Source organism: Adiantum capillus-veneris, chromosome 4 (assembly GCF_014529385.1).
Source record: "Adiantum capillus-veneris isolate H3 chromosome 4, ASM1452938v2, whole genome shotgun sequence".
Lineage (NCBI taxonomy): Eukaryota > Viridiplantae > Streptophyta > Polypodiopsida > Polypodiales > Pteridaceae > Adiantum > Adiantum capillus-veneris.
The window spans coordinates 69,061,710-69,081,937 of record NC_140934.1 but is presented as its reverse complement, the minus strand read 5'-3'; the positions used below and the strand labels follow the sequence as shown (position 1 = coordinate 69,081,937).

The 20,228-nt window shown below is 44.4% G+C and overlaps 1 protein-coding gene across 1 annotated transcript; it reads left to right on the top strand.

Moving 5' to 3' along the window:
• The first annotated feature begins 19,082 nt into the window (after window positions 1-19,082).
• Window positions 19,083-20,170, top strand: LOC147459361 (uncharacterized). The gene is made up of 2 exons (XM_086511586.1): window positions 19,083-19,585; window positions 19,627-20,170. Exons 1-2 carry the CDS (start codon window positions 19,083-19,085, stop codon window positions 20,168-20,170), a joined length of 1,047 nt encoding a protein of 348 aa, XP_086367712.1.
• Window positions 20,171-20,228: the final 58 nt, after the last annotated feature.

Below are 20,228 nucleotides of genomic sequence, written 5' to 3'. Positions count from 1 at the left end.
CTTCTTTCATGCATCCTATCTACTTCTCTAGTCACATGATGAATCCATCATAGAAGGGATACACGATATTGGAGCACATGGTGCTTGCATTAATGTTTGCTAGTACCAAGTTTCACTCTTATTTACTATCTAGACCATTCATCATTTTAACCATGGAAGGAGTGTTTTCTTATGTAATGCAGCACATAGATGTTTCTTCTAGGATCTCCAAATGGCTCACAAGGTGGCAAGATTTTGACTACACAATGCAAGTAGAGAGCTCCACAAGAGCCAATTTGGGAGGCATTCTCACTCATCGCCACTATGAAAAGAATCTGAAGGTCAAGACAAATGATAAAGAAGTTACACCTGTGTTAGAAGTCCCTAAGATAGAGGGGATCACTCTCTTTTCTTTGATGGAGCCTATAAGAGGACAATGGAAAAATTTGGAGTTGGCGTTGTCGTCTTCAACGAGCAAGGGGAAAAGGTATTCTCCATTGGGCATCTCTTGGATTCCCACTCCAACAATGAGAGAGAATATGTATAACTCTTGGGTTAGAGTGATGTGTGACACAAGGAGGACACAAGGTATTCAATGGTTAAATGTATTTGGTGATGCCATTATTTTAATAAAACAAGTAGAAGGAACTTGGGCTTGTAAAAATCATAGCTTGCTAAGCCATCTACACCCAACTAAGGAGATTCTAGGAAATTTTCAAACTATGCAATTACATCATGTACCTAGAGCTGAAAATGAAGAGGCAGATGCTTTGGCTAAAAAAAAGATACAAGATGTTCCAGTGGGAGCAGTCAAATTAAAACTACCTCCCTTCTAAGGTATTGATGCTATGCCTAACATTATGAGTTTCCTGGACATAGGAGAGTGTCCTAAAGAACTTACCAAGGGCCAAAAGTAATGGCTTGTGCATAAGACAAAAAAATACAGCCTTATCAATGACAACCTCTACTACAAGGGTAAGGATCAAATTCTTAGGCGAGTACCTCTCTCTAAAAAGATCACATAAATAAATTTAAATTTCCATAATGGTGCTTGTGGTGGAGGGAACTTTGCATTGGACATCACTAGTAGGAAAATTCTACAAGCTGGATTTGTGTGGCCTAGTTTGCAAAGAGATGTTCACCACTGGTGCAAAACATGCAAAGAGTGTTAGAAGGTTGGCGATAGGAGGCTCACCTACGAGCCACAAACTCCTATGATCTCTTAAGGACCATTTGAGAAATGGGAAATTGATGCTATTGGGCCTTTGCCAAGGACCCAACCAAGTAAATTGTACATTATAATGGATGTGGACTACATGACCAGATGGGCTGAAGCCGTAGCTACCACTCGGATTATAGTAAGGAAATCGGAAAGTCTATATTTGATTTTTTTTCGCCATTTTGGCACTCTTCTTGAGATAATGTTTAATAGGGGACCAGGTTTTAGAGGGGACCTAGTAGGAGAGCTAATGGAGAAGCTGGACATCTCACACCGACACTCAACTCCCTACTATCCACAATGCAATGGCTTGGTGGAAAAGCTAAATGGTATGGTTTGCAAAATCATCACTAAGAAGGTAAATAATCATGCAAGGGATTGGACAAGCACCTTATGGCTACTCTTTGGGCCTATCACACATCACTCAAGACATCACTCTGGGATTCACACCATATCGCTTAGTGTATGGCGAGGAGGCCATTTTACCCATCGAAGTTCAATTAGCTAGTCTTAGAGTGTTAGCTAGGAAAATGAATTTCCCTAATACTCATCTTTGCAACCACATTATTGATTTGAAGAGGCTTCAACTAGACAAAGAAGATTTTATCAACTACTACGTAGCACAGGTAGAGCACCGATGCATTATCTTCAACAAGGGGCTTAAGGCAAAAGGTCTCAAGAAAGGTATGTTGATTCTAAGATATGACAACATATTTGACACTAAGAAGGATAAGAAGTTTTTACCTAGATGGGAGGGGCCATTCATCATTAGAATGCGCTACAATAATGGTAGTTACTGACTAATGGTGTAGATGGTAGGCTTCACAAAACAGGCGCCAATGGATGGAGGCTGCAACAATACATGTTTGATCAAGCACCAATGATGGATATTCATGAGGAGGGAAACTCCTCCACCTCAACCGAAAAGAATCAAGTACAAAGCTAGAGGTATAAATGCCTCTAGCTAAAGACGGAGGGCTAATGAGGATCACTTTTGAACTTTTTGGTCCTCTCTCTTGGTATGCACTCAACGGCAAGGCTTCCAGGCATTGCAGATGAATGATCATTTGAAGACTTGAAGCTTGGAGTAAAATCTATCACGAGAGCTTTCCATGGGATGGATGGTCAAGAGGATGCATTATGGTCAAGCAATAGTCGGGCCAAGAGAATCTTACTTTCCCATGCTTTTCTTCCCATGGGGCTCCACTCCTAATTTATTTAAGCAACACAATATCTATACTTTGAAAATGGGGTGGCCAATAATGAAGCCAAAGTCAACAAAGGAGGAGAGAGGGGCCTCCTTGTCACCCCACCACCTCTCTCCCTCACCCCACTCTCTCTCTCTCTCTCTCTCTCTCTCTCTCTCTCTCTCAGCTCGTCCCTTCTCTCTCTCTTTCTTTGACCAACAAAAAGCTCTATCTCCCTCCTTCACACACACACACACACACACACACACACACACACACACACACACACACACACACACACACACACACACACACACACACACACACACAGTTGAAAACAATCAATTTTTAGCACATACACACTCACACACAGAACGCGCGCGCATGCACACACACAAACACACACACACACACACACACACACACACACACACACACACACACACTTCTCTCTCACTCTCATGTCTTCCCCATGCTCTCCATGGCTGAAAATTATCTCTCTCTTTCTTCCTTTCAAAAAACAATGATTCTCTCTGTTTTTCCTCTCTCTCACATACACACACATTTCTCCCAGTTTCTCTCCCACAATGGTGAGCTCTCTCTTCCTCTCCCTCAGGCCAATTACCCACTCTCTCTCTCTCTCTCTCTCTCTCTCTCTCTCTCTCCCTCTCCCCCTCCCCTCCGTCTTGGATCACATTAGTTGAAAAAAGTTGTTTTTGAACCATACATACTTGCATACACATGGGCACACACCACCTACACACACCTACACATTTTTTTCTCGCATAATCACCTCCAAAAACCTCCCAGATCAGCCCATTAGTAAGAAAAATTAGATTCTCAGTCATCTCTCATTTGTATACTTGCACCCACTTGCATGCATACACACTCCTTGACAAAGGTTTCGACAAGAACAACAATGCCCGTGACGACAGCAACTGAGGCACTCACATGCATACACACTCCTTGACAAAGGTCTCCACAAGAACGACAATGACCATGATGACATCAACTGAAGCACGCTACTACGGCTGCAGATAACACAACGAAGCTAGAGGCGTACTTGGACAAGCATCGCATTACCAAATCAAGCATCAACGGGCGTATTGCAACCAGCTCACACATGCATTTTGCATCGTCTTCAATGGCACAACCACTTGAAGATTTCTTGTTTTTTACTGTATCTATCATCATGCTTAACTTTTTATTGTAATTTTAAAACCAAACATTCATTGTATATTCTCCTCCTCTCTCTAGGGGTGACCATCCACACACTAGAGGGCATCTAGCATGCATCATCATCCCTAAATAACACCAGGGAAATGGTCTTCCTAGCGGGGTTGAGCCATGCGTCATTGTCTGGCATTAAAAATTGTGGAAGATTCCTCCTCTCCACCTATATAAGGAGGGTTAGAGGTCACTATCCAAGAGATCATCAGATACACACCATCATCATCACACTACCACTTTGAGAGAGAGACATCACCAAAGAAGACACCACCACAACGACACCATGCATGATATGATACACGAGAGAGGAAGCATGGCAACATAGTGGGATGTACGACCACACACACCACATGCATTCACAAAAAAATCATGCACTAAGGTAGTAGGCAAGCACTTGCAAGCACCATGAGCACTCTATGGCAACATGCAATGACTCCATTCTACTCTTGGGCACTCCTAGCACTTGTCATTGCTCATGATGCTACCGATGTCCCCATTGTCATGATGTTTCCTATACTAATCTTGTCGCTAATCCACTAACCTGCTAACTTTGGAGATTTCCATGCACCATATGTCTATCCACGTTCCACTATGTACACCTCTCATTATGAGCTCTCTCTCTCTCTCTCTCTCTCTCTCTCTCTTCTTGGATGTTGGTGTCATCTCCTAGCCGCCATTGTAAGTATCATTAAGAAATGAGTTCGATCTTCTCATGCTTGAGTGTTGATTCTCTATCTTTGTAGCTCTCCATATGGGGATATGCTCGCTAGTGTTTGCACATGTCACGATGTCTGGGTTTTCTCAAGTCACGATGTCTCGGTTTTGTCAAGTCACATAGACCACTCAAATGTGAAGTTTTCCACAAGTAAGTACACCTACTACTGGGTCTACGATCATGGAACTAATTAATTTTCCACTTAGATTCAGAAGGAATCCAAGGAATCAAGAAATCTCCAAGCACAAAAAACAAATGGTATGCGTCCATCATTGCATCTGCGCCATCGCCATCCACAATCAATGCCTACCCTTCGTGCACAACGCAAGAGAACCCGGATCGTTTATTCATGCACGCCCTCAGAATATTCCAATAGCCACACACTGACTCAGTGCTGCAGTACGCCCTCGTCTCCTTAGCTAAGACCCTTTGGGTCTCTCTCTCTCTCTCTCTCTCTCTCTCTCTCTCCCTCCATGCGAGTTGCTCTTCCTCCCCTTCAAGTGACGGGCTCCGGCCATCCCTGCCTCGCCACATCCCCATCCTCCTTCTCTGAGTTCTCCCAACACAATAGGTCATCGCCATCTCCTACTTGCACGTCTGTCTAACACACACACACACACACACACACACACACACACACACACACACACACACACACACACACACACACACACACACACACACGCGCGCGCGCGCGCGCACACCCACCACTGCTAATTGTACAGTAAGAGGACAAGACTCCTCAGACATCCAACAAGCTCAAGCCAGAAGAAAAAATCGGCTGCATTTACCCTGCCCTCACCAAAGTTGCGACCAAGCTGCCCTCGCAATCGTGGAGATAAAAAAAATCCCTCCCTCTCTGCCTGCCTTTGCTCGCACATGCCCCATATGTCTCTCTTTGTTTGTGTGTGTGTGTGTGTGTGTGTGTTCCACATGGCAGCTCCCGGTTTTTTCACCTCAAATAGCACAAGAGCATCTCGTCAGATACCCTTTAATGAAGCACTGAAACAAAATTGGCCGGGCCTACTGCTGTGCTCTCTATTACATTTTTTAGAATCTTAAGGATTAGTCCCTTGAGATGCCAAACTAACATTCCAATAACTAAGTGTGTGATTTCACATTCATAATCTCTGCTGGACAACAATAGATTACAATGTTAAGTTTTATTACGTATTTTTTGTGTGCACGCATGCATGTTGAAAGAAAGAGAATAGTGGTGGGAGTATTCAATCTCTGTCACACAAAGTCTCAAAATTTAAAACATGAGCTTTTGAAACAGACTCACAGTCTCATAATTCAAAACATAAGCTTGTGTTAAATTTGAAACATAAGCTGCTCTATTATTGAGATGTCAAGTAGCAAGTTATATGAGATACACAAGGAGGTGTGTGTGTGTGTGTGGAGAGAGAAGCATCCACCTATGGGTATGAGAAAGAGAGAGGTAAAGGGAGCTTGACAGACAGGGAAAGATATACATGTCTGTACGAGAGAGAGAGAGAGAGAGAGAGAAGCACTTTTCGTTGTTCGCAAAGGTCGACCTCTGTCAACAAGGAAAATTGCTTGTGTGTGTGTGTGTGCGCGCGCGCGCGCGTGCGCACGTGCATGTGTGTGTGCGTAGACCAAAAGGTGTGTGTGTGTGCGCACGTGCATGTGCATAGACCAAAAGGGGTCTCTCTCTCTCTCTCTCTCTCTCTCTCTCTCTCTCTCTCAAGCAGCCAAAGACCTCTCTCTCCTTGCACCCAATGCTATTAAAATTGGTGCGTGCTGTGGTTCAACAGTCCCCCCCTCCAATCATGCAAACTATAGTTACAGTGTTGTTAAGGACCAGTTTTGAAGTCGACATAGAGTTAGAGCCCCTTACCACCACATGGTTAAATAAGGGCTCAAAATCCCCACTGCATGAAAATGAGAACTGCATCCCACTCAGTGGTTCAAGGGGCCCAAATCCCTCAATGCCGTCTTCACAAGGGGTTCCACGAAGTGGCTGCAGCTCTCCCAACGCTTTGCTATTACGCTGCAAGCACTACAAAATGTTAGCTATTGTCCAGCCTGTCAATGGGCTAAACACTTTAAAAAGGTTGGAAGGCTAGCATCCTTTAGTGACCTTCTTGATAATCTACCCATAAATAGGCTTGCAGCACATAGTATGCACAACAATTTACGTGACTATTTCTTGACACTTCCAGCACATGTGTGCTCTAGGGACTATAGCCCCTCTAAGAGCATGAGGGTTGCCAAGACATGGCGTTGCAGCCCCTCTAGTCATAAGGTGGGATGTAGCTCTTAGAGCCGAGTCACACCTAGCCGCAATAGGGGTAGTGAGGTTTATGAAGCACACTACTAGTTGCGCTGCACACAAGAAATGGGGAGGGAATAAGTGATGATTTGATTTCATTGTAGACTTGTAAATATTGATTAGAGAGAACCCTCCGTCAAGGTTGCTGGTTGGCGGGCAGGCGATCCTGGCCGTGCATCAAGTGTCAATTCTGGAGCGGAATCACTGCAGCAATCGACGGATTGACGACAGTTCAACAGCCGTAATTAATCATCATCAACCTCCCAATCATTGCGAATGATTATATGCCCCATTAGCGGCCGTAATTAATCATCAATCTCTTTTCGATCATCGCCAATAATTTTATGGCCCGTTAGCACCCGTAATCTATGAACCTCGTCTGTGTGTGTCCTCTGAAATTAAACACTGTTGCAGGTTGTTCAACACACATTGAGGTGCATCAGCAAGCGAAGCATCAATTCAGAACTAGTGTGCGGCTCTGCAAATGTCCTTTAGCATGCAAGGAGCTTGGCCCGCCTCCCAACGACCCTTGACGGTCGGGAATGGACACTTAGTGTCCATTCACTCATAATACCTGCTCCCGCTCCCCCATGGCTCCCGGCCTCCGCCGGTCGCCAAGGGGTCACAGATATTATGAGGAATGGACACTTAGTGTCCATTCCCTACCCCATGAAATGAGGGGAGTGCACATCTACCGAAAGAATAGCTTAATACCTAGGTTTCTTTGAACGTATTAATACCCTGCTGCCCCCACTACCACTAGCGTGAGACACGACTTAGCTCTTAGTTCCCATATGCTTCATTCAAATTGCCAAGAGGTGCACACCAATGGAAAACAACCCTTTCACATTCAAACACATCTTGCGTATGGATAAATCCCAAGCTTTAAAGTCCACATGGCATTAACCCTCACACTCTGACTTGCACTCTAGCTCACGCTCTGAGTCCCACGTCAGAAGATGAAAAGGGAGGGGTTAAAGGACCCTCCACACTTTTGGTGCTGACATGGAAAAAAGCATTTAGCCTTCCACTCCTTTTAAATGAATGGCCTTCCTCACAATCTTCCCTCTTCCACCGAACCCAGCCTCAATTTCCAAAATCAAACAGATGCGGAAAGGAGTCTCTGTAGAGGCATGGATTCATAGCACGGACGTATTTTTGAGACTTAGGCAATTGCTCTCCCTCTTCAAGTTCTATTTAGACTTAAATTTGGAAGAGGAAGATATTCTATAAACTGAGCTGAGCTGCACTTGACACGATGGATCTTCCCTTCTTTGAATGCCAGAATTGAGCAACTCTAGTTTCGATGAAAAGCATGTCCTCCCTATGAGATAAGCACATTAGTCATGAGAGGATCAAGTTTGATAGTCTTTTGGTGGCTAGATCATCATGTTTGATAGTTTTTGGGTGGCCAGAGGATCAAGTTTGATAGTTCTTTGGGGGACGAGATACCCATGGAGTTTTCTCCTTTCTTCATAGCTTGACACCTCCTTTTTGGGAGGCAAACTTACAAAAGCTTCCAAGGTTTGTAAGTGGCATCCTACCTCAAAGGGAATTTTAGTTAATAATGTTAACTCGTCAATAATGTTATGTTGGAAAATTTTAGGAACATATAGGCAGGACCCTACACATGGAAGACAATGCTTTTTGCAAGATTGAAGATAGAGACAACCCTAAGGCACATGCCTTGCACAATACTCCTTTGTTTATTGATGATCAAAGACGCAACTATTGAGGAGTCAAAACAAGGTGAAAGTTCACTTTGGCCTACATAATGCTATCTGCGTTTATCTGTCAGATTCATTTAAGACTTGAGTTTAATTGACTGCTTTTGTTTAGGGAGGCTAGGAAGCGATGACTGGTCTTCAATGTACCAGGAGGCTCTAAAATTAAAAGAGCAAAACAAAGTTCTCTATTGTCAACCCTACAACCTGGATGCCTTTGATGAGATGGAAAGGCCATTCATACTCATAATTCAGGATGATTGGATGCTCCGCATGTGCTTGCGTTTCTCAACAAACAATGCTTGGGCAATAGACTCCACATTCAAAACAAATGTTTTTGGGATGCCACTATATGCATCCGTATTGCCAAATCAAAATAGAATTGGTTTACCCTTGTGGTTTATGTTGTGCACACATGATGTAGGAACATCTCAAGAAAGCATTGCTTTGCAAGTGACACTAAGGCTTGTGTTCCACAGAATGTACAACATTCGCCCTCGAGCATTGGTGATTGACAAGTGTATGACTTCATTATTGGCCATCAATAAAGTTGTTCATGCTGATCAATCTTGTTGGGAGGTGGACAAAGATGGGACAACTCAACAAGTTGCATGTACTATCTTGCTATGTTGGTTCCATACCAAGAAAGCATGGGTGGAGCAGTTGCTTCCGCAGGTTTGTAATATGGTTTTGTATAGGTGTACATGGGTTTATCTGCGTGTCACAGAGGTTTATCTGTTAGTGCTTGGGTTTATCTATTAGTGCCTAGGTTTATTTGTTAGTGCCTGGGGTTTTTTGGTAGTGCATGCGTTTATTTATAAATGGCTGGGTTTATCTGTCAATGCCTGGATTTATTTGTTAGTGCCTGGGTTTTTTTGGTAGTGCCTGGGTTTATTTATAAATGACTGGGTTTATTTTTCAATGCCTGGGTTTATTTGTCAGTGACTGGGCTTATCTGTCAGTGACTGGGTTTATTTGTCAATGCCTTGGTTTTTTTGTGTGTGACAGAGCTTATCTGTGTGTGCCTGTGCTGATATGGGTGAACTATAGATTATCTCGTATATGTTTCTTGATATGCCTACCCACTTTTTTTGTAGGCTCCTAAGGAGATGCGTGAAACCCTATATGCATCAATGGAAAATCTAATGCAATGTGGTACAGAGGACAACTTTGAGGCTCGATATGCCCAGTTGTTGATAGAATGTGAAGGCCACCCTAATATTGTAAGGTATATCTGCAATGGTTGGGTCGCAAAGACATGCATCTGGCAACAAATGTGGCCAAAATATGGTCGTTTATTTCCACATGGGCATGTGGACACTACCAATTTGGTCGAGAGACTATGGCAGTATGTGAAATACACGCTTCTAGATGCAAGGATCAATCGATCAGCCTTGGATCTATTGCATGCCCTGGTGGGTGACTCCAACACCGGGACACAAATGGGTGGCACTGCTATCGAGTTCTTTCGTCAGAAGCAAGAGATTGGTATAATATTTTCTTTTCATATTAATCAAAGCAAAGGCAATGGGTTTTTCTATGACTGCCTAGTAGGATTATTCGTTTGCATGAAGACTTGCATTTGTGCCTAGGTTTATAGTATGGTATAGGTTTATATGGTTGCCCGGGTTTATCTGTGTCTAGATTGCATTCTGAAGCTGATCACTGTATATTTTGTGTAGTTGAATCTGGAAAGCACAACATTTATGGAAATGATCGGCTGCAGACCACAAGACTTGCACGAGGTGAAGAAATCTTAAGGAGATGCAAATGACCCATCGACGATTCAAGTTATCGATGAAGTTGCACTCTTATTTAAGGTCTTGAGCATGTCATCCACAGGGACATGGTATCAAGTTAGTATACAGTCGGCATATTGTGACTGCCCAGATTGGTTTAGCAACTGCAAGCATTTGTATGGAATGCGACTCATCTTAAGGGACTTATTTTCTCATATTAGCCATATTCTACCCATCATTGACACAGCCAGAGAGCTAGTCATGGAGCACGATCCTGAACAGTTTGAGGATACTACCATCGATGTAGAGCCCACACGAGATGCAGATGGGCAAGGGCCTCCTCCAACACAAGTTTTGACCCAATGCATTGACAAGCTAAAATCACTCTTGCACAACATGGAAGAGGGCATTCCATCATATAGTGACTCAAAGATCTTGTCATTGGTGGGGCAAGTGCGAGCAGCATATGTTGGCCTCTTTGCTCAAGAGCACCCATGGAGATCTATTTGCCAAAGAAGGGAAGTGTAACACAAGTACAGGCACATGTAACTGCCACTCAACTTGGGCATGGCCAACCTAGGCCAGAAGGAGTAAATATGCAAATCACGGTGCCCACACGGCCTGCTAGGCAAACGGGTGCCTTGCGACATAAGCATCAAAGGGGTCGTAAGCGAGTTTGGTTTGCTTCACAAAGGCGGGTTTACTGTCATCATTGTTGCACAAAGACTTTCTTGGTGGACGAGGGGGTCGATACATGCCACACTTGCAATGCATTGTTACCTATGACTCCACGGCTAAGAGCTCAAGAAAAGCTAGGAGCATTGATAGGCCGACAAGCCTTGTTGTTTCATGGGTCTAATGCTTATGAATTCCTTGTTACGTTCGTGGTATGTGAACCAAACAATGACGATGAGAGTTTGTTTGATCTGAAGTTCAATGATGGGGAAACCATGCATGGAGTATTGGCATCAGCTCGTCGAATTGTACTTTTGTAAAACTGAGCAGTAAACATCTTCCTCTTGTGTTGCTGTTTTGGTCGGGTTTATCTGTATCCCATGTTTGGTTATTTGTACTATTAGGTGTATAGTTTTTCTCAACTTTGATAGAGATTGCTTAGGCACAATGGCAATGTCAATGTTTTTTTTGAAACTTGTCCAAGGAAAACCAAATGCATGACTAACGCACCAAAACATAAAACACGATGAGGCCTCATAAAACAATGTTTGATTTGAGGCATATGAAATGAGGAGAGAGGCAAGTGAACCAGCCTAAAAAAGGTTAGAAATCAATGTAAATCTACCATTGGATGAGTTTTCGTGTGTGTGTGTGTGTGTGTGTGTGTGTGTGTGTGTGTGTGTGTGTGTGTGTGAGAGAGAGAGAGAGAGAGAGAGAGAGAGAGAGAGAGAGAGAGAGAGAGAGAGAGAGAGAGAGGCTTTCAAACCATATGGTGACATTTGCCATGACACCAAACAACACAACTTGCAACTACAACTCGCCAGTGGTCATAACCCCTAAGAAGAATGGGAAATGGAGAGTGTGTGTCGACTACAAGCCATTGAATGCCGCGACCAAGAGGAATCACTACCCCTTGCCGTTTCAAGACGAAATCTTAAACCAGGTGGCTGGGCATGAAAGGTACTCGATTATGGATGGATTTTCGGGGTACTTTCAGATAGGGATTGCACTTGAAGGCCAGCTGAAGACCACATTCATATCTCCATGGGGCTGTTTTGCTTACCGTAGGATGCCGTTCGGACTGGTGAATGCATACGCTACCTTCCAAGGTTGGATGAACAAGGTATTTGGTCCATACTTGGGCCGTTTTATTAGGGTCTTCATGGATGATATCGGCTGCTACAGTTCAAGGTTGGAGCACCTATCGAAGCTCCAACTATGCTTTCAAAGGCTTGATGAAGAAGGAGGCCAGTTAAATCCCAAAAAGTGTAAGCTAGCACAGCCTCGAGCGTAGCTGTTAGGTCATGTGGTGTCACAAAACGGTATAGAGGCAGATCCTGAAAAGGTGAAGGCATTGGTGTTGATGGAGCCGCCATCAGATGCTCAAGGTTTGGCTTCATTTGTTCATAAGTTGAAGTATTTGTCACGTTTCTTTTGGATGTTGTCGCAATATGTGCATCCTCTTCAAAAGAGGGCTCAACAAGTACATGGTTATGAATGGGATGGAGAATCTCAGGAGGCTTTTGATAGAGTCAAGGAGATTCTATGCCAGTTGCCAGCGGTGTGTCCTCCCAATCGAGAGGACAACTTTTATGTGTCTATGACAGTGGGCACAGTTTCTATTGGAGCAGTTCTTTTGCAAAAGGTAGGGAGAAGCTACAAGCCGATATACTTTGAGAGCATGGTTATTAACCCAGGAGAGGCTACCTACACTGAGGCGGAGCAGTGGGTGATGGCTCTAGTCTTCGCTTGCAGGAAGTTCAAAGTCCATTTGTTTGTGCGTAAGTTTTTTGTATTAACGGCTAACAATCTATTGCCAGAGGTAGTGCTACATTTGAAGCCAGGAAGGAGGATTATGAAGTGGGTATTGGAGCTACAGGAGTTTGAGTTTGAGTTCAAAGTAGATCACACAAGTCGGTCTCACCTGGAAGACATTCTTGTCAGCAAGGCTATCGATTTTCCGACTTATCCGAGAGTGGTGCGAGATGAAGCTAAGGAGGAACCCGACTTGGAGGATGCTTTTACTATGTGGTTCGATGGAGCATATCGAAGGGTAGTGCAGAAAGCAGGAGGAGGTGTGGTGATACACGACCCACACGGCAAAACAATATTTTAAAAGGCGTATGATTTAGAGGATGTCCACACCAACAACGAGGTAGAATATCTCGCTCTGCATTTGGGTTTAAAACAGTGCACAGAGTTTGGCATTTCAAGGTTGGTGGTGAAGGGAGATGCATTGCTAGTCATCAAGCAACTGTTAGGCCAATGGCAGGTAAAGTGCGATTCTTTGAAGCATCGGTTCTTTTCCATCAAGAAGATGTTGAAGTATTTTGAAGAAGTCCAATTCAAGCATGTGAGGAGAGAGCAGAATCAAGAGGCAAATCGACTAGCTAGCAGCAAAGTACATGTACATGCTGCAGGTCTATATGTGGCCCTAGCCACTTATGCAGGTAGGGAGACTCTAAAGGAGATTGAAGGCTTTTTGAATACAGGGCAATGTTCAGAAGGTTTATCCAAGCTGCAAAAGAGAAGAGTGGCCCGCAAATTCACACTGGTAGGTGAAGATCTCATGAATTACGGGCGTGACGGAGTGCTTAGAAGGGTGTTGTACAAAGAGGAGATAGGAATGGTGCTGGAGCAATGCCATGAAGAGAGCGGACATCAGGGCAAGGATCAGGTTCTGTTTCGAGTGCTTAGAGCAGGCTTTTGGTGGCCTTCCATTGTGAAGGATGTGCACTATTGGTGCAAAACCTGCCATGAATGTCAGACTATGGGCGAGAGGAGGCTGATAGCCGAATCGCAAGGAGCTATCATTGCCCAAGATGCTTTTGAGAAGTGGGGTTTGGATGCCATTGGTCCACTCCCGAAGTCGGCAAGCGGTAAAAAATACATTATAGTGGCGATTGACTACCTTACCAGGTGGGTTGAGGCCAAGGCTGTCAAAGAGGTAAATGCAAATGTGGTAGCTCAGTTCGTGTTTGACAACATTTGTTGTCGTTTTGGTGTTCCATGGGTGCTGATCTCGGACAGAGGCCAAGGATTTCGAAGCAAATTGATGCGAGCTTTAGTGGGAAAGCTGGGTATCCAACACCACTTTTCTTCGCCATATCACCCGCAGTGCAATGGTCTGGTAGAGAGTGCCAATGGGCAGATTGTGAAGATGTTGACCAAATATGTTTACAAGCAGGCGAAAGAGTGGGAGGTGAACTTAGAGAAGTGTTTGTGGGCCTACCGCACATCTTACAAAGTAGCCACAAACTTCACTCCATTTGATTTGGTTTATGGTAAAGAGGCGGTTTTGCCAGTGCATGCACAACTAGGTGCATTGAAGGGTATGTGGCGTGTCAGTGCCACTCAACAAGAAGTTCTACAGGATTGAATAGCCAACTTAGAAGCTTTGCAGATGGACAGAGAGGCAGCGGCAGATTATTATGTGAAGCAGAGAGAGAAGCGGGTTGCCAAGTTCAATCAAAACCTATCGGACAAGAAGATAGAGGAAGCAGACTTGGTCATGAAGTACGAGAGCTACCTAGATTTCACATACCAGAAGAAGTTCAAGAAGAAGTGGACGGGTCCATATAAAGTGAAGAAGGCCTTTCCAAATGGGACGTATCAACTGGTAAGGGAAAATGGAAAGCTTCTCAGGAACAGGGTGAATGGTGTGCGGCTCAAATTATATTTCGAGAGGGATTTAGTGCCTGAAGTACAGCAGATTATGGTCAAGGGGGGTGGACAACCCACCTAAAAGCATGCGGGGTGCGAGGGAAAGGAGATGAAGCTTTTGTACATAGCCTGTACATATAGTTGTGCTTTTGTCAATGCTTTTAATCATTAGTTTGGTGTGCCAGTTTTAAAGTTTGTACATATGCTTTTGGTCGAACATAAATGTTCGACGAGGGGGTTGGGCAATGATGGTGCAGCTAAAGTTGGTCGGAGCTAAGTAGTGGTCTGTGCCAGGCAGAGGCAGCATGTGAGTGCAGTGCAGAAGGCTAGGGCAGGTACCAAAGACCTAGGCAACCAAAGGATAGCGGAGGTGTATGCTCAAAGTGGTTTTTTCAGGACAAAGGTGTGTTGCAAGGAGCCAAGCAGGTTGATGGCTTGTTGTGCCCGAGATGTGGGTTTTATGTGCTAGAATGAGGTGTTCAGTGTGCTCTAGAAGCCGGTCCAGACGGCTTGTCAAACGGAGCCCTGGTGCTCAAGATATTGTGGTTTAAAGTTGAAGTGTGTAGCAGATCCCCGGCGGATAGGGCAACTGGGGACAGGTGGCCCGGGCTGATGTCAGTGTATATGCGTGTAGTGCTCGAATTGTGGAGCGTGCCTGTCTTCTCGGAATGCAAATCGGAGCTCTGGATAGCAAGATATGGTCAGGTGAAGATTTTTTGGGGACCGGGTCTGAGCCCACTGGACCGCATTGGGAAATGTGCCATCTGGCGTCATTTTAGCCTCACCAAGATTTTCGGTGGAAGGGTGTACCGTGTGGAGTTAGCACGAGTTGACTGCACGTCAATCGGATACTCGGTCCGCAAGATACTGCAGGCCAAAGTTGGGAGCTATCCCTTGAGCAATGATTACAGGTGTTTTTTGGTGTTTTGTCGGCCTTGTTTGGTGGGCCTGGGAGATTCAGAGTGCGGTGAGAACGGGGGGGTTCGAAGTCGGGAACCAGCTCCATCAATTAAACCTTACGGCCCCGAAGTCCGATTACCGGGTGCAAATTGGCAAGCAGATAAGCAATGTAAAAAAATTGGGTTTTATGGAGTGTTTTCAAAAGCTTTATAAGGCTTTGAAGGCCATGGGACAAAGAGTTGCCACATGGCGGAGAATTAGCCCACATGCGAGGAGAAGGGCCAAACTGCCACGCTATATAATGTGGGGCGTGAGCTCCCATTGGTATTCAAAGGGGTGTAGAGAGCTTGGAGCGCATGGAGCTATGGCGGATGCCTTGTTGTGGGCGCTGCTGTGGCGGTGGTGTCGCGGGGCAGGCGGCGGTTTTGGTCGGTTGGTGATGTTTGAAGCGGGCGCCCGATGGCGGCCCTGCTCGCTGGTGGTGCTGCAGGTTGATGATGTGGCATGCCGAGGGGTCTGGGACCGTTTCCCACTATGTAGGCCTCGGGGTCTCCCCCGCCCAAGTTTTTTGAAGGCAATGTGAGTCCTAGGGGCAACGACGGTGCCGTCGTTGCTCCCTAGAGGGCTTGTATGAGAAGTGGAAAGTGTGAAGGCCTCGGGGTGTTGTGTAAATTGGTCAAAATCAAGTTGAACCTCCTAAGGGGGGTGCCACATGTCGGCAAATCATAAAAAATGCTAAAAAACTCAAAAACGAGCCTGTAAAGGGGCCAAATTTTTTTGTAAGGGGGTTCTTGGTCTTGCTGGACTGTGTACTCAAGAGGAGCAAGCAAGAGTGTGAGAGAGAGAGCTCCATGGAATGGTGTAAGGTTTTTTGAAGCTATCAATGGGCAACCCTCTTGGTCTTTGGCTTCGTGTCGTTCCCCCCTTCCCCTTTTCTCTTCCCCGTCTCGTCTGTTGTCAGCCGCGGTGCTGGTGAAGCGTGTGTACGCCCAGATCGCTGGTGCTTGCAAAGAGAGAGAGAGAGAGAGAGAGAGAGAGAGAGAGAGAGAGAGAGAGAGAGAGAGAGAGAGAGAGAGAGAGAGAGAGAGAGAGAGAGAGAGAGAGAGAGAGAGAGAGAGAGAGAGAGAGAGAGAGAGAGAGAGAGAGTAAAGGTATGTGCAGAGGAAGACAAAGCAGGTGCAGTGAGGTGTTGGCTCATTTTGCGGCCGTGGATAGTGCGTGTACGCTTGGAAGCTGATCAGGTGAAGCGGATTAGGTGTAAATTGTCCTTTTGAAGGTTTTTTCGAGTGGATTGGGGTGTTGCGTTGACCCTGGGCTATAGAGTGGCATTTCTGTTTGTGCCGGGTGTCGTCCCCATTCCCCCTCTCCAACGGCACCAATGTTGTCATGCAGAAACACTGCTTGCAGACGCTAATACAATGAGAACCAAGCCAACAACAAGGTGTCAACCTAGGACGAAGTTGATCCGCAGGAGCATGGAAACAAATAGTTGATTTTCACTCAACTATTCGACCTTCTCTAGACAATCAGTACCAAAGGAAATCACTCTAAAGCACTCTAATCATACTGAACTGCAATCTTTCCTACAACACTTCCGTTCACCGAAACATGGTCAAACATTGTCGATTCGTCACAAAACTCAAGGATCCTACTCTACACACCCAGAGGACACTTCCCTGAAGTTTCTAACCTAATCCACAACCCGTAAACATATGGTGCAGAAATCGCGTATAAAGACAAGCCGAAATTTACAGGTCGTCGAATCTGGAAATGTTTAGTCCTAAAGTGTAGTTCTACTTGCCGTGAACTCAATGACATAAAGCAATCACAAAACGGACACACAGATAGAGAGAAAACTCAATCGGAAGCTCACGGAAGAGCTCTTCGTGAAGAGACTGAAACCGCTCAAGCTTGGCATCGAAGCGTAGCTCTCGCCGTTGCTAACACGATGGCGTAGTCACTTCCACAATGTAGTAGTCATAGGATGCAAGGGGAAGGGAAGAAGACCTCTCTCACTCTCACACACAGTACGCAGTCACCGTACGTTCAGATAAAATCCCCAAAAATGATTAAAAGACCCCTTAGGTTTACAAAAGATTCGCTTTTATACCTTAGCCTTGGAGGTGTCATCTCATCAAAATGAATTCTACTTCCTATCAGGGGTGTTGTTGAGTAGCAAATACAATGACATATGTTCCGAAAATTATCTTGAGCCTAAAGAATTAATTACATTTAAGCTCATCGTGTGAATAGTACAAGAAAAATGGGATTTCGGATGCGGTTGATTGGCAGGTCAACTCTCTCTCTCTCTCTCTCTCTCTCTCAGCTACTTTCCGGAGTGGTCTTTATGAAAGAAGTATCACCCTCCCTCTCTCTCTCTATAAATTTGTGGCAATAACATGTTGAATGGTGTTGAATGAACGGTGGGATGGCATAGATAGGGATAGGGAGAGAAAGAGGGAAATCAAGAGATAGGCACAGAGAAAAAGAGAGTGGTGGTGAAAAAAATCGAGAGATAGGTGGAGAGAAAAGGAGGGATAGGGGATAGAGAGAGAAGAGGAGAATCTCTCTGTCAAAGAAAAGGAATCTATACCTTCAAAGTGCATGGATCTATCTATCTAGCTACTTTCAAGAGTGGTTTTGTGAAATAAGTATCCCCCTCCCTCTCTCTCTCTCTCTCTTTCTATAAAATTGTGTCCATAACATGTTGAATGAAGTGCTCTCCAAAGTTGTGTTATGCACCGACTCTCTCTCTCTCTCTCTCTCTCTCTCTCTCTCTCAATATGGTCATGCTAATTTGGTGCACAAGCTCCTCCTCCTTTGTAATCTCACTCCTTTTAAGGTGTATAGGTATAAATACATCTCTCTCTCTCTCTCTCTCTCTCTCATAGTTTTCGTACATGAAATGTTAGAGATGGAGATAGAGAGAAGATCCACTCTCTCCTTAATTATCCACATTGAAGGTTACTTATAAGAGTTCATTTTGGGACAGATGGCTATTGGTCCAAAGGTGTTGTCTCCTGGACATGCAAGACGTAGTAGGATCTGTCAAGCCTCTCGAGCTACGCGATGTGAGGCAGCAAGAGAGAGAGTTTGACGTTCTCTAGGGGGGATTAATGTAGCTCGCTTGGAAGATTGCCAATAGTTGATAAATGTGGATCAATGCAATAATTTCTCTCAGGGAAGGGCTGGAACGGATGTAGATATTGATCCAATGCTTCTGCAAAATTGAGAGGAGATTGAATTGAGAAGCAATTTGGAAGCCAATAATGGAGATGTTCATGGGGAGCCCATAGTTGTCTCTAGAGAGGGAGATTACTCCAAAGTTGAAAGCATTGCCTATCCATCACCTACATATATCCTGAAAACACACCCTTGATGCATAACTCTATGTTGTCACATTTTCACAAAAAGTCTACACTTCACAACATAGGCAGCTTGGATTTTTCATGTTCCCTTTGTGGTGCTTTTGTTTGGAAGTTAGAAGCAAAGACCATTCGCACATTTTTGGGGAAAAGTTGTTGCAAATCAGGGAGTGTTTCTTTGCCACCATTATGTGAACCTCCTTTAGAATTAAGAGAATTAATGCACGGAGGTAATATTAAAAGCAAGAATTCCTAAAACATATTAGAGCATACAATAGTGTGTTGGAATTTTCTTCTTTAGGAGCTCATATAGATGAATCTCTCTATCAAAGAAAAGGAATCTATACCTTCAAAGTGCATGGATCTATCTATCATAAAATTGGTCCACTGATGCCTGAAGAACAGCCAGATCAAATCCCTCGCTTTGCTCAATTGTATTTTTTTTACACTAAGAATGAGTTGAAAAATAGGATGCACCATGTTTTTAAACTCAAGCCAGATGTTTTGAAAATTGTGCAATCAATGATGCATCGCGTAAATCCTTACGTTCATGCTTTCAGGCAGTTTGCATCAATGGTTCAAACTTCCAATATTCCTGACATAAGGATGGTCATCACTGAGAAACGTACAAATGGTTGGCAGTACCTTGCTCCAATAGGTGCGGAAGTTGCTGCAATCATGCCTAGTCAAGGTGATGAGAGAAACATTGGCCATCGTGATATTGTGTTGAATCTTTCTGGTGGTGGTCTAAAAAGAATCTCAAATTGCCACAGGTCGTACATACCTCTCTTATATGTGTTTCGATTTCCAAGTGGTGAAGAAGGTTGGAATCCCTACATACAGGCATTAGACAGGCCACGAGAAAACAGAGAGCAAGGGGGAAGGAATACAAGGTATATTTCTACAATGGATTTCTACATAGATTGCAAATCAGGGATGACATGACACAATGTCTTCTACGTGGTGGTAGGCTATTGCAACAATATATTGTTGATGCATACAGTTGTATGGAGGAGTTGAGGCTTTTATTGGTTCGCAATCATCAAAGTGATCTACGCAGTGAGGTGTATCAAGGTTTGGCTGACATGATCAGAGCAAGAGATGGAACAAGGGGTGACAGAGAACCCATATTGGGTGCTAATGTTGCCAGGAGGGTGGTATTGCCTTCAACATATGTTGGTAGTCCAAGCTATATGCACCAACTCTATCAGGATGCCATGGAAATTGTATGCAAAAGAGGGAAGCATGATCTCTTCATAACATTCACATGCAATCCTGGATGGAAGGAGATAGAGGACGCATTATTTCCTGGACAAATCTCCAACGATCGGCTTGACCTTACTGCACGTGTTTTCTATCATAAATTCAAGGATTTGATGGGCTTGCTGATTAAGGGGGAGATTTTTGGTGAGGTGATTGGACACATTTCTATGATTGAGTTCCAAAAGAGAGGCTTCCTTATGCCCACATTCTATTGATAATTTCTCCCGAGCACAAACCAACAGAGACATCCCATCATGATAAGATGGTGTGTGC